The sequence below is a fragment of the Melospiza georgiana genome, chromosome 17 (assembly GCF_028018845.1).
Source record: "Melospiza georgiana isolate bMelGeo1 chromosome 17, bMelGeo1.pri, whole genome shotgun sequence".
Classification (NCBI taxonomy): Eukaryota; Metazoa; Chordata; class Aves; order Passeriformes; family Passerellidae; genus Melospiza; species Melospiza georgiana.
The window spans coordinates 7,199,244-7,209,195 of NC_080446.1; the positions used below are offsets into that span (position 1 = coordinate 7,199,244).

The 9,952-nt window shown below is 63.4% G+C and overlaps 1 protein-coding gene across 1 annotated transcript; it reads left to right on the top strand.

Annotated features, from left to right (window-relative positions):
- Positions 1-4,711: 4,711 nt before the first annotated feature.
- On the top strand, positions 4,712-7,900 carry REM1 (RRAD and GEM like GTPase 1). The gene is made up of 4 exons (XM_058036012.1): positions 4,712-5,464; positions 5,608-5,690; positions 6,654-6,858; positions 7,038-7,900. The coding sequence occupies exons 1-4, from the start codon at positions 5,164-5,166 to the stop codon at positions 7,313-7,315; spliced, it is 867 nt and encodes a 288-aa protein (XP_057891995.1). The 5' UTR covers positions 4,712-5,163; the 3' UTR covers positions 7,316-7,900.
- Positions 7,901-9,952: the final 2,052 nt, after the last annotated feature.

The window sequence follows — 9,952 nt, forward strand, 5'->3', positions numbered from 1 at the left end:
CCCCAGTACCCCGACCCGAGCAGTCACCCACGGTGACACCCGGTACCTTCAGACAAGCATCCCGGTACGCCGGTACCGCTCTGTGCCCTCAGGCACGCACCCGAGGATGCTCCAGCTCCTGCCAGTAACCCGCCGCTCCCCCGGTTTAGGCACCCCGATGTCCCCGGTGACCCTGACATCCACACCCTCGGGAGCACTCCCGCCCCTCGCGGTTCGCCGGGAGCCTGAGCACGGGTGTGACCGGCCGGAGCACCGCGTATCACCCCGGAATATGCGCTTGAACCCTGCCCTGCCGGCCCACCGGGCTCCCGGGACACCCACTGCTCCCGGTCATCCGGGCAGAGCCCCGGCCCGGAACACTCCCCGGGCGCTCGCTAGGGCTGGCAGCGCTCGGCGCCACGCGTTGTGGCAACACCGACGCCTTCGTGTCCCCGCCACTCATTGCAGCGCGTTATCTCCCCGTGGGTCGGCCCCCGGCGGGGACGGGGGCGCCGGGCGGGGAACGCGCAGCCCACGAGGCGGACACGCGGCTCCCCGGTGCCGTGGGTGGGGCCACGCCCCTCCCGGTCACGCCCCGCCCCCTCCGCTGGGCGGCACCAATGGGGCAGCGGCGGCGGGGCTGTTGCTCCGGAGACCGCGGGCTGCCCGCCGGGGGCCGCGCCCATTGGCTGTCGCTGCCGCGCGCGGGCCCGCCGGGGGCCGCGGCCATTGGCTGCGCCGCCGCCGGCAGTTGCTGTGGTGACAGGGGACGGCGCGGGGCCGCGCCCGACCCGCCCGGGCACCGCCGCTCACCGGGCACTGCCGCTCACCGGGCACCGCCGCTCACCGGGCACTGCCGCTCACCGGGCACCGCGGCTCACCGGGCACTGCCGCTCACCGGGCACTGCCGCTCACCGGGCACTGCCACTCACCGGGCACTGCCGCTCACCGGGCACCGCCGCTCACCGGGCACCGCGGCTCACCGGGCACTGCCGCTCACCGGGCATTGCCGCTCACCGGGCACTGCCGCTCACCGGGCACCGCGCTCACCGGGCACTGCCGCTCACCGGGCACCGCGGCTCACCGGGCACCGCCGCTCACCGGGCACTGCCGCTCACCGGGCACTGCCACTCACCGGGCACTGCCGCTCACCGGGCACCGCGGGCTCTCCCCGTCTCTCACTCTGAGCGGGAACTGTGGCCTGTGCCCACCCTGCCGGCCGCCCCGGCATTGCGGCCAGCCGGGACACCGGGGCCTTCCCTCCCGCCGTCCCGGCCCGCAGCCCCGGGCGCTGCCCACGCCGTCCCGGAGCCGCACTGCGCGGAAAACACCGCACAGTTCTCCACCGCGGCTTTGCCTGCGGGCGGCGCCTCCCCGAGCCGCACCCGCTCGGTGTAGCCGGAGGTCATGCCCGGCACGGGTCACCCACATGGCCCTGGCAGGGACAACCTGCTCGGCCGCTCCCAAACACCTCCGTTCTTAGCTGCCATCGCGCCGGCAGAACCGGCTGGGTGCGCATTACCACGGAACGCCCCTGCCGTCGAGCAACTCTGTCCATCCCCGTTGGTCCCGTGCACCGGGCCCGCCTCTACCCGGGCTCCCCGCGACAGCCGTTCCTCTGCTCCCTCCCGGCCCCGGCCTCTCCTCAAGCAGCCCAGGGCCAGTCCTGCCGGGCTGCTCGGGCTGCCACAGCTGCTTCCATCCCGGACACGCAGATGGAAGCACCGGTGGATCCCGGCCCGGTGATCCCGGCCCGGTGCGGTGGCGGGGCGGAGCCGGCAGGGGGCGTCCCTTCCGCCCGTTGCCGGGAGCCCGGGCCCCGCCCGGCCCCGAGCCCGGCCGCTGTCACCGCGGGCACCGGCTCGGATCACGGGGATCCCCAGACACTCAGCGAAGAGGGGTTCCTGGAGGGCGATGGGGCCCGGAGGGCAGAGGGTTGGATGGTGAGGATCAATGGGATGTAGAGGTGTCCCGCGAGGCACAGAATCTGCCAAAAGGACAAAAGAGCGAGCCGGGAGGGGTTTCCATAGACCAGCAGCGGTATCACCCCTGCAACAGCCTACTAAATCCATTCCTCCATACTGCCCCTGGCTCCAGCTGGCTGCTGGAACACCACTCAGCTTCGCAGAGCCACTCCTGTGAGGAATGGCACCAGGCACGGTGACAGATTCCTCCGTGCTGCCAGTGCAAGCAGCAGCGCCTGAGGGTAAGGTCAGGGTTGGTGCAAGGGGACATCTCCCAGCTCTGAGGAATCAGCAGTGACTGTGTTTCTCCCTGAGCAGAGGGTGAAGGCAGTGGTGCAGACCTGCTGTCAGAACCAGCTGGACACAGTGAGGGCAAAACTCCAGGAAATAGAAAAAACAATGGAAAATAATCTGGGAAGCTGGTTGCACACATCCCTGTGAAATGAGTCTATACAGTCATGTTACCTTTGCTTTCCATCCTCGGCTAAAGACACTGTGTTGATCTTATAAATGTCAAACAATTCCATTTCTGAGAATGAATCCCATTTGCTCTGTGGGGAGGATCTTCCCACCAGCCTGCCAGGAGGGAGAGAGCCCTGTGACACACGGCAACCTGTGCTCGGGGGGAGTCTGCTCATGGCATCATTCCTTCCTGGTGTATCCCAGGTCCACACAGGGCTTATTTTTCATTAAAATCTCACCCTGTTGGGCAGACACTCACCCAGCAGAGCAGCAGTGGTGTGGGTGTCAAGGGGGCTCCACCTCCTGCACCAGGGTCTGGGTTTTAGCTGCAAGACAGGTATGGCTGTAGCTATGGAGGCACAAGCTGAAGGAGGAGAAAAGCCTGGAACATGTCAGGAGGGAGGAGGCGAGTGGCTGCGTGATAGATTAGTGGAACTTCATTTTTTTCTGTTTTAAAAAAAATGATAAAAAAGGGGAATTAATTAGCCTCGGCAGCTGGTGGGGCTGGGGTTACTGAGGGTGGATGGGAGAAGAGTTAAAAATAGCAGGAAGGCCCAAGTGGAAAGTTTCTGTAACATCACAAGTCAGGCATTTGGTGCTTACCCGCCCTGACAGGCGGGAGCCTGTGCCAGAGCCCTCTCCACCATCCTCAGCCCTTTCCCACTGACCTCCCGGCAACTTTTCACACGACATCACCAGCCCTTCGTTTTGCTAATTAACCCTTTGCTTCCAGACACTGGACTTGCATCCTGAAAGAGCAAATCCAGCCACGAGTTGCTCATCCTGGGAACGTGAGGATGCAGAGGAGCACAGTGCTCCTGCTGGCCCTCCCTGGGTCCCTGCGTGTTGCTGGAGCCCAGAAGAGCTGTGACCCCCTTGTGTCCATTCCCATCTGCTTTTCAGCTTCCCCTCCTTAAAAACCCTCCTGTTTGCAGAGTCCCTGGGTGGATTTTGCTGGTAGGTCTGAGCCCTATGCTGGGACACTCGGGATGCACAGTTTGTCCTCAGCTGAGACGGAGATGGATGAGGCAGCTCTGAGCAAGCCCAGCTTGCTGCACTTGTCCCCGCTGCGAGAAAGCAGATGTACCTGGCTGCTCCAGTGGGCTTGCTCTGCTTCTGTTTGTCTTTCAGGATTGACAATAAGAGCAGCTGAAGTCATTCCTTCTCCCTCTCAGAGGCCCAGGAGTTGTGTCTGGCTCTGCTGCTCCGGGAAGGCTGGCGAGGCTGAGCCTGCCATACAGAGGGTGGTGGAGCAGGGCTTGGGCTGGAATCGATTTTGGTGGTTGGCAGAGGGGTCAGTGACTGTGGCAGACCATGAGGCATGAGAAAATACTGCTGGGTTTACTAGGGGTCAGGTTTGGCTCTGGTTTACCCTAAACAGGAGCTGGGCACTACCCTCACCTGGTTTAAAAGGGTTTCCCTCCTCCCCTAACTGCTTGCATGGTCCTGGATCCCAGAACAAGCATTTGGGCTGACCCCACTGACAGCCAGTGCAGGACCCTGGGGACACAGAGAGGGTGGCACAGCTGACACAAGGCAGGCTTCCCTCCAGCCACATTGTGCCCCCTGATGACAGGACTGCCACACAGGGAACGGGACAGCTCTGAGCACAGTCCATCTGAGCAGTCACCCTGCTCCTGCTTCTGCTCCTCCTGTACCCAAACAGCCAAAGCAGAGTGGCTTATTCCCCTCTGCGCTTTCCTCTCCTACCTCTCCTCTCTCTCAAGTAGTGCTGGGCACCGAGGTGGTCCTCAGCACTCCCACCAAGGAGGGACACTCATCTCATGCCAGCCCAGAGCCTGGAGCAGCCAGGCATGGATGAGGTGCCAAGCTGACTCCATTGCCTTCAGCCCTTCTTCCTCCCCCTAGTCTTGCTCAGCACCTTGGGCATTTGCAGATGTGGTTTTATGGCACAATAAAAAGGTGTTACTGTCACTCCTGCCCTCCCCATCGCCGTGCTCTGATCATGAGGGGTGTCCTGGGGCCAGCCCTGGTGCCATGAGGCTCTGCCAGCATATCCCACTGTGGGTGGACTGGTGATCCAGTGTGGGTCAGAACAGTGCCCACACTGGGACAGTGCTGCCAGTGTCTGGGATCTACAGACAGGTTCAAAGAAAAACAGCTCCTGCTATTGCCCGTGCCAGGAGACCCCCAGCCTTGTATTCCACCACTGCATCTTGGAGACAGAGCCACACAGCCGGGGCTTCTAGGTCCTGAAAAAGCACATCTTCCCCTTGGCAGGGCAGGGCAGGACCGGGCCGGGCTCGGCTCGCTCCTTTCTTGGCAGAACTGAGCCTGGGGTGGCGAGACCAGGGCCGGGAACCGGGCTGATGCAGCTCCACACGGGCCCGGAGCGTGGTGCAGCCCCCGCCCGCGGAGGCGCATCCCGCAGCATCCCGATGTAACCCTTCTCCCCGTGACCGAGGCGCGGCTCCCGGGGGAATTCGCCGTTCCCCGGCACCGCAAGCCCCGAGGGGACCTCGGGGACCGGGCCAGGGCGGCTGGGCCGGACCGAGGCCAGCGCGGGCGGGGATGTGCCCGGCGGGGGAGGGATCGGAGCGGCGAGGGGCTCCACCTCCCGGGGCTTAAAGCCCGGGGCGGACGGCGGGGCGGGTGTCCCGGGAAAGTTGTGCCCGTGTTGCCATCGGCTCGGAGCGGCTCCAGGAGCGGCAGCGGCGCGCTCGGGGCTGCCGGGTGCCCTTCGGGGCGACACCCCCTCCCCTGCCCGCCCTGCGGCCCCGTGCCCTCGGTGCCGGTGATGACCCTGAACACGCAGCCCGGGAGCAGGAGCCCGCTGCGGCGGAGGGCCAGCACCCCGCTCCCGCGGCCGGGCGGCTCCGGGGCCGCTTCGCCCTTCCACCCGCAGCTCGGCCACACCGCCTCCGAGCCGGGCGGCAGGGCCCCCCGCGGCAGCGGCTGCCCCGGCTCCGCGGGCTCCCCCCGCCTCAGGGAGCCCCGGTACCGGGTGGTGCTGCTGGGGGACCCCGGCGTGGGCAAGACCAGCCTGGTCAACCTCTTCGCCGGCGTCCAGGAGAGGGACCCGCTGGACCAGCACGGAGGTGGGTGTCTGCTGGGGGAATCTGCTGCAGGGTCACCTGCGGGGCATCCCGTGGTGGGACAAAGCCATGTGCGAGGCGGAGGAGCCCGGGACCCGGCTGGGAAAGGTGGCACTGACCGAGCTCTCCCTCCCGGTGTCCCGCAGGGGTCGCGTACGAGCGCAGGCTGACCGTGGATGGCGAGGAGACCACGCTGCTGGTGCTGGACACCTGGGAGTCAGAGCAGCGGGTACGGCGGGGCTGGGTGTTGGGGAGAGCTGGGATGTGCTCGGGGGACATTGCATGGGCACAAATGCTGTCTTGGGGCCTCTGAGCGCTGTGAGGGGCAACTTGGTGCCCCCCTGTTCATTTCTGGGGCTCACCACCTTGGAGCACAGGGTACACACTGGGCAAGACAGGCTGGGGTCACATCTCTGCACAGCTCTGTGCCCACCCTCCTGAGGCTGCCCCCCATGTTCTCACTGGTGTGGGCTCCTATATGATAACCAACTTCAAAATGCATGGAAATGTTTGGGAATGGGGCTGAAGGATCCAACTGGGTAAATCCACGAGTCAGTATTGCCAGCCAGAACACTTTAATGGACAGAACAGTGCCTGGCATAGGGCATTCCTCATGCCCAGAACATGAGGTATCTCCTGGGCAGAAATACCAGTGCTGCTGTCACTGCCTCCCTCCTTTCCTTCCTGCCAGGGCCCTGCATTCCTGTAGGTGCCACCAGGCAGTGAGGACAGGGTCAGTGCCCAAGCTGTGCACAGGGGTGCAGCACCCACATGGACTGAGCTGTGTTTGGCACTTACCTGCAATGCCCAGAGGTGCCCCAGCACTGTGACACCCCAACCAAGCCCCCTTTTTTTCCACCATGGCTTATTCCCACACTGCCCAGCAGTGCCAGGGCGCAGCACCCACCACACTGTCCCAGGGCATTCCCAGGGGATTCAGCCTCACCTCCTCCCACCAGGCTAAGCCCACAGCTCCAGTTTGTTGGTGATAGAGAGGAAAACTCCCAAACACTCCCCTCAAAATCAAGGGCTTTTAATCTGCATTTAATTAATAGGGTAACACACTTGTTTACCACAGGGTGGGGGCTATGGGATGCACTGACAGTTCCCATCAGTGCCGGGGTGCTCTGCTGTCCCCTGGAAGTGGCCGTGGCCACAGGTTGGTGACATCTCGTTCCCCGTGTGGTGACAGGATGAGGAGAGCCAGCGCCGCAGCCACTGCCTGCAGATAGGGAACGCCTACATCATCGTTTACTCTGTCACTGACCGGGACAGCTTCGAGAGCGCCTCGGAGCTGCGCATCCACCTGCGCCGGGCGCGCCAGGCCGAGGACATCCCCATCATCCTGGTGGGCAACAAAACCGACCTGGTGCGCTGCCGGGAGGTGTCTGAGGAAGGTGAGTAAGGGTGAAGGCTCTGGTGGAGACCCCTGAGGGGGCTCCGTGCCCAGCTGCTTCCCCTTCATCTGTCTCCTTGTCCCTGGACGTGCAGCTGCTGTCGTGCGTGTGGCAGTGCCCGTCCCACAGCACCTGAGGTGCCAGCAGGGCCGTGCCCTCTCTCTGCCCTTCCCTTTCAGAGGGCCAGGCCTGTGCTGCTGTCTTTGACTGCAAGTTCATTGAGACGTCAGCGGTTCTGCAGCACAACGTGGACGAGCTCTTCGAGGGCGTGGTGCGGCAGATCCGCCTGCGCCAAGGGGGCAAAAAGTCCCACCTGCACCCCCCGCCCGGCCAGAAGCACAAGGAGAGCCTCGCCAGCAGAGCCCGGCACTTCCTCGACAGGCTGGTGACCAGGAACAGCAGCAAAGTGGCCCTCAAAGTCCGCTCCAAGTCCTGCCATGACCTGTCTGTGCTCTGAGAGCCGCGCTCCTCTCCCACCCCGCGCGCCGGCTGGGACTCTGCTCTCTGCCAGCAGCGTGGCCAGTGGCCAGTGCAGAGCTCAGACTGGCCTGCAGTGATGCTGAGCACGTGGAGCTGTTTTCACTGGTGCTGAGGGATGTGAAGGTGCTCTGGATCCAGCCATTCCCCGCCAGGAGAGGGGATAAGTGGGATCAGGTCCGTGGAGTGGAGGATGGGATGGGTACCTGCACTTGGAGTGGTGAGGTTTTGGATCACAGCTGCTCCTGCAGAGCCGGAGGTGAGGGGTGGCTGTGCCCCAGAGCTGGGCTGGAGGCTGCCAGGAGTGTGGCAGGTCCCACTCACAGTGCTGTCCTTCACAGGGCAGCAGGGACTGGCAGGGGCACCATGGCATTGTCCACCTTGGACAGCCTGGAGCCTGGCTGGGAAGAGGGGGCAGGGGAGCACCAGCGGCATCACCTGGCACCCTGACCCTGCTGTGCCAGGGCTCTGTGCTATGTCTCACTGGCACCAGTGTGTTTCTGTGCTCTCTCTGTACTGGTGTGATGGGGAAACCCTTGATCTGCAGAATAAACCACATCAGGGAGGTGCTGTTCTCTGCTGGGTCCCTGCCCTGGGGAGCCACATGGTCAGATTGAAGCTCTGTTCCTCGCCTATGCCAGGGCTGAGGATCTGCTTCCTGCTCTGGCCAGGCCTTGGCTGGCTCCTTCATTAGCTGGACCATCTTGGGGCGAGGAGAACCTCTGTCCACGGCTTCCTTTGGCCACCCTTGGTGGAGGTCCCAGTTCCTCACCCACTGGTCCAGCATTGTCCCCTGTGAAGCCCCTGCATTTCCCAGCTCTGGAAAAGCCTGTGGGAAGGGCTGAGTTGTGCTGAGCTGCAAGTTTAAAGCCCTGGGCACCGTGGGAGCCGCAGCCTGGGCAGGGAGGTGGGTGCTTGGCGGCTCCAGGAAGGGGCAGGGGGCAGGATGGCACAGCAGGAAGGGACGTGCCTGGCTGCAGCCAGCAGGGAATGACCCCGGGCACGCAGGGAGGCAATGCTGGAGCCGTGTGGGCTTTGCCTGTTGTTTTTAGGCTGTGCTGCCATCCAGCAGCTGGGATACCATGGGGGAACCTGCTCAGCATCCCGGGCCCGATGCCAGGGAGGATCAGCTGTGCCTCCTACTCGGGTCGGGAATTTCCACTCGCTCTGTGGGCAGACCGTGGGGAACCACTGGCAGTGCCTGGCACAGATGGGACACTGGAATGTGCCCTGTCCCTATGGGAAACTAATCTCTCCAGAGGTGCAAATCCCAAGTTTTGCCCTCATAAATGGGGACGTGGGTGCTCAGATTTTTTTTTTTTTTTTTTTTGCCATGCTGCTTAGCCCATGGCATTGCTGCTGCTCTGCTCCTGCGGCTCTGCCCTGGAGCTCCCGGTTCCTGGCGCTGCTGGAGGCGATGCCGAGGTTCACACAGCGTCGGGGCTGGGGGCTGCACCCGGGGGACGGGGGCTCCTGGCTGCTGTGCTTCTTCCCGCAGCTGCAGCCGGTGCTTCCCTGTGGCGGGAGGCGGGGGAGCGGGGCCACGGCATGGAAAGTTGGCAGCCGGCGGAGAGGGGAGTGGAAAGAATGAGCTCAAACCCAGAAAAATGCGGCCGTGCTGGAGGATGGGAGGAGTGGGAGGAGAGGCCAAGGGGGGCCACGGTGAGCGCTGGGAAAGGAGAGAGGGTGGGAGGAGAAGGAGGGAGGAGGTGCTGGCAGGGGGCCCGGGGCTGCCTGTGCTGGGCCCGCTCCTGGGGAAGGTGGTGCCAGTCTCGGCGGTGCCAGCTGCTCCAGCGAGCGCTCCGGGGCTGTCCCAGTGCCATCAGCCTCTGGGCGGCCCCTGTGTGCTATCTATCTATCCCTGGGTGGCCATCGCTCCCAATGCCGTCCATCCCTGGGTGCCCACCAGCCCTAGCACAGTCTTCTGCCATCCCAAGGGCTCCCTGGTGGCCACCGTGGGAGAGCAGCCCCTGACTCCCCCATCTCACTCTGCACAGCAACGCTGCCCTTTGTGAGGACTCCCAAGCCAGGCTGGGATTCAGAAAGGGGCAGAAAGCTGTGCTGTGCCAGGCTGGGATGCAGGGGTGTGTGTGTGGGCACACTGCCTTGCGCTGCCCATCGTGCCTGCTCTGGGAACAGCAGCTGCAGGGAGCGGGCAGCATCCCGGGCAGGAGGCCAAGCCCGCAGAGAGGGGCTCCCAGGAGGCTTTTCCCATCTGAAACACGGAACTATGAATCACCCCGCTCCTGAAATAGATTTCTTTTAGTTAAAATATAAAATTTAAAAGATATTTTAAAAAAATAATTTAAAGGCTTGTGTTTTAATCCCTGCTGTGCTCCTGTCTCCTGCTCATGGCTCAGATCTAAACGGGGGGCAGCACCACTTCACTGTGCTCAAATCTTCACCAATTTTTGCCCCTCAGCAGACTCTCATCCTGGCGAGGATGAGGAGGAGGAGAAGGCTTGGTGGCACAGCCGAGCTGCCAGTGCCTCGGAGTATTTGTGAGGAAAACACACAAAATTTCGGCCAATTTCCCAGCAGAGCCTGGTCCCAGTCCAGCGCGTGGGGAGAATTTGCTGCCATTTATAGGGAATTTTACAGAAGGGCTGTTTGCTCA

Bases quoted from the DNA above. Each gene is read 5' to 3' on its own strand.
- REM1 (XM_058036012.1), top strand. From the start codon at position 5,164: ATGACCCTGAACACGCAGCCCGGGAGCAGGAGCCCGCTGCGGCGGAGG. The intron at 5,691-6,653 runs GTACGGCGGGGC...GTGTGGTGACAG, and splicing joins CCTGGGAGTCAGAGCAGCGG to GATGAGGAGAGCCAGCGCCG. The intron at 6,859-7,037 runs GTGAGTAAGGGT...CTTCCCTTTCAG, and splicing joins CCGGGAGGTGTCTGAGGAAG to AGGGCCAGGCCTGTGCTGCT.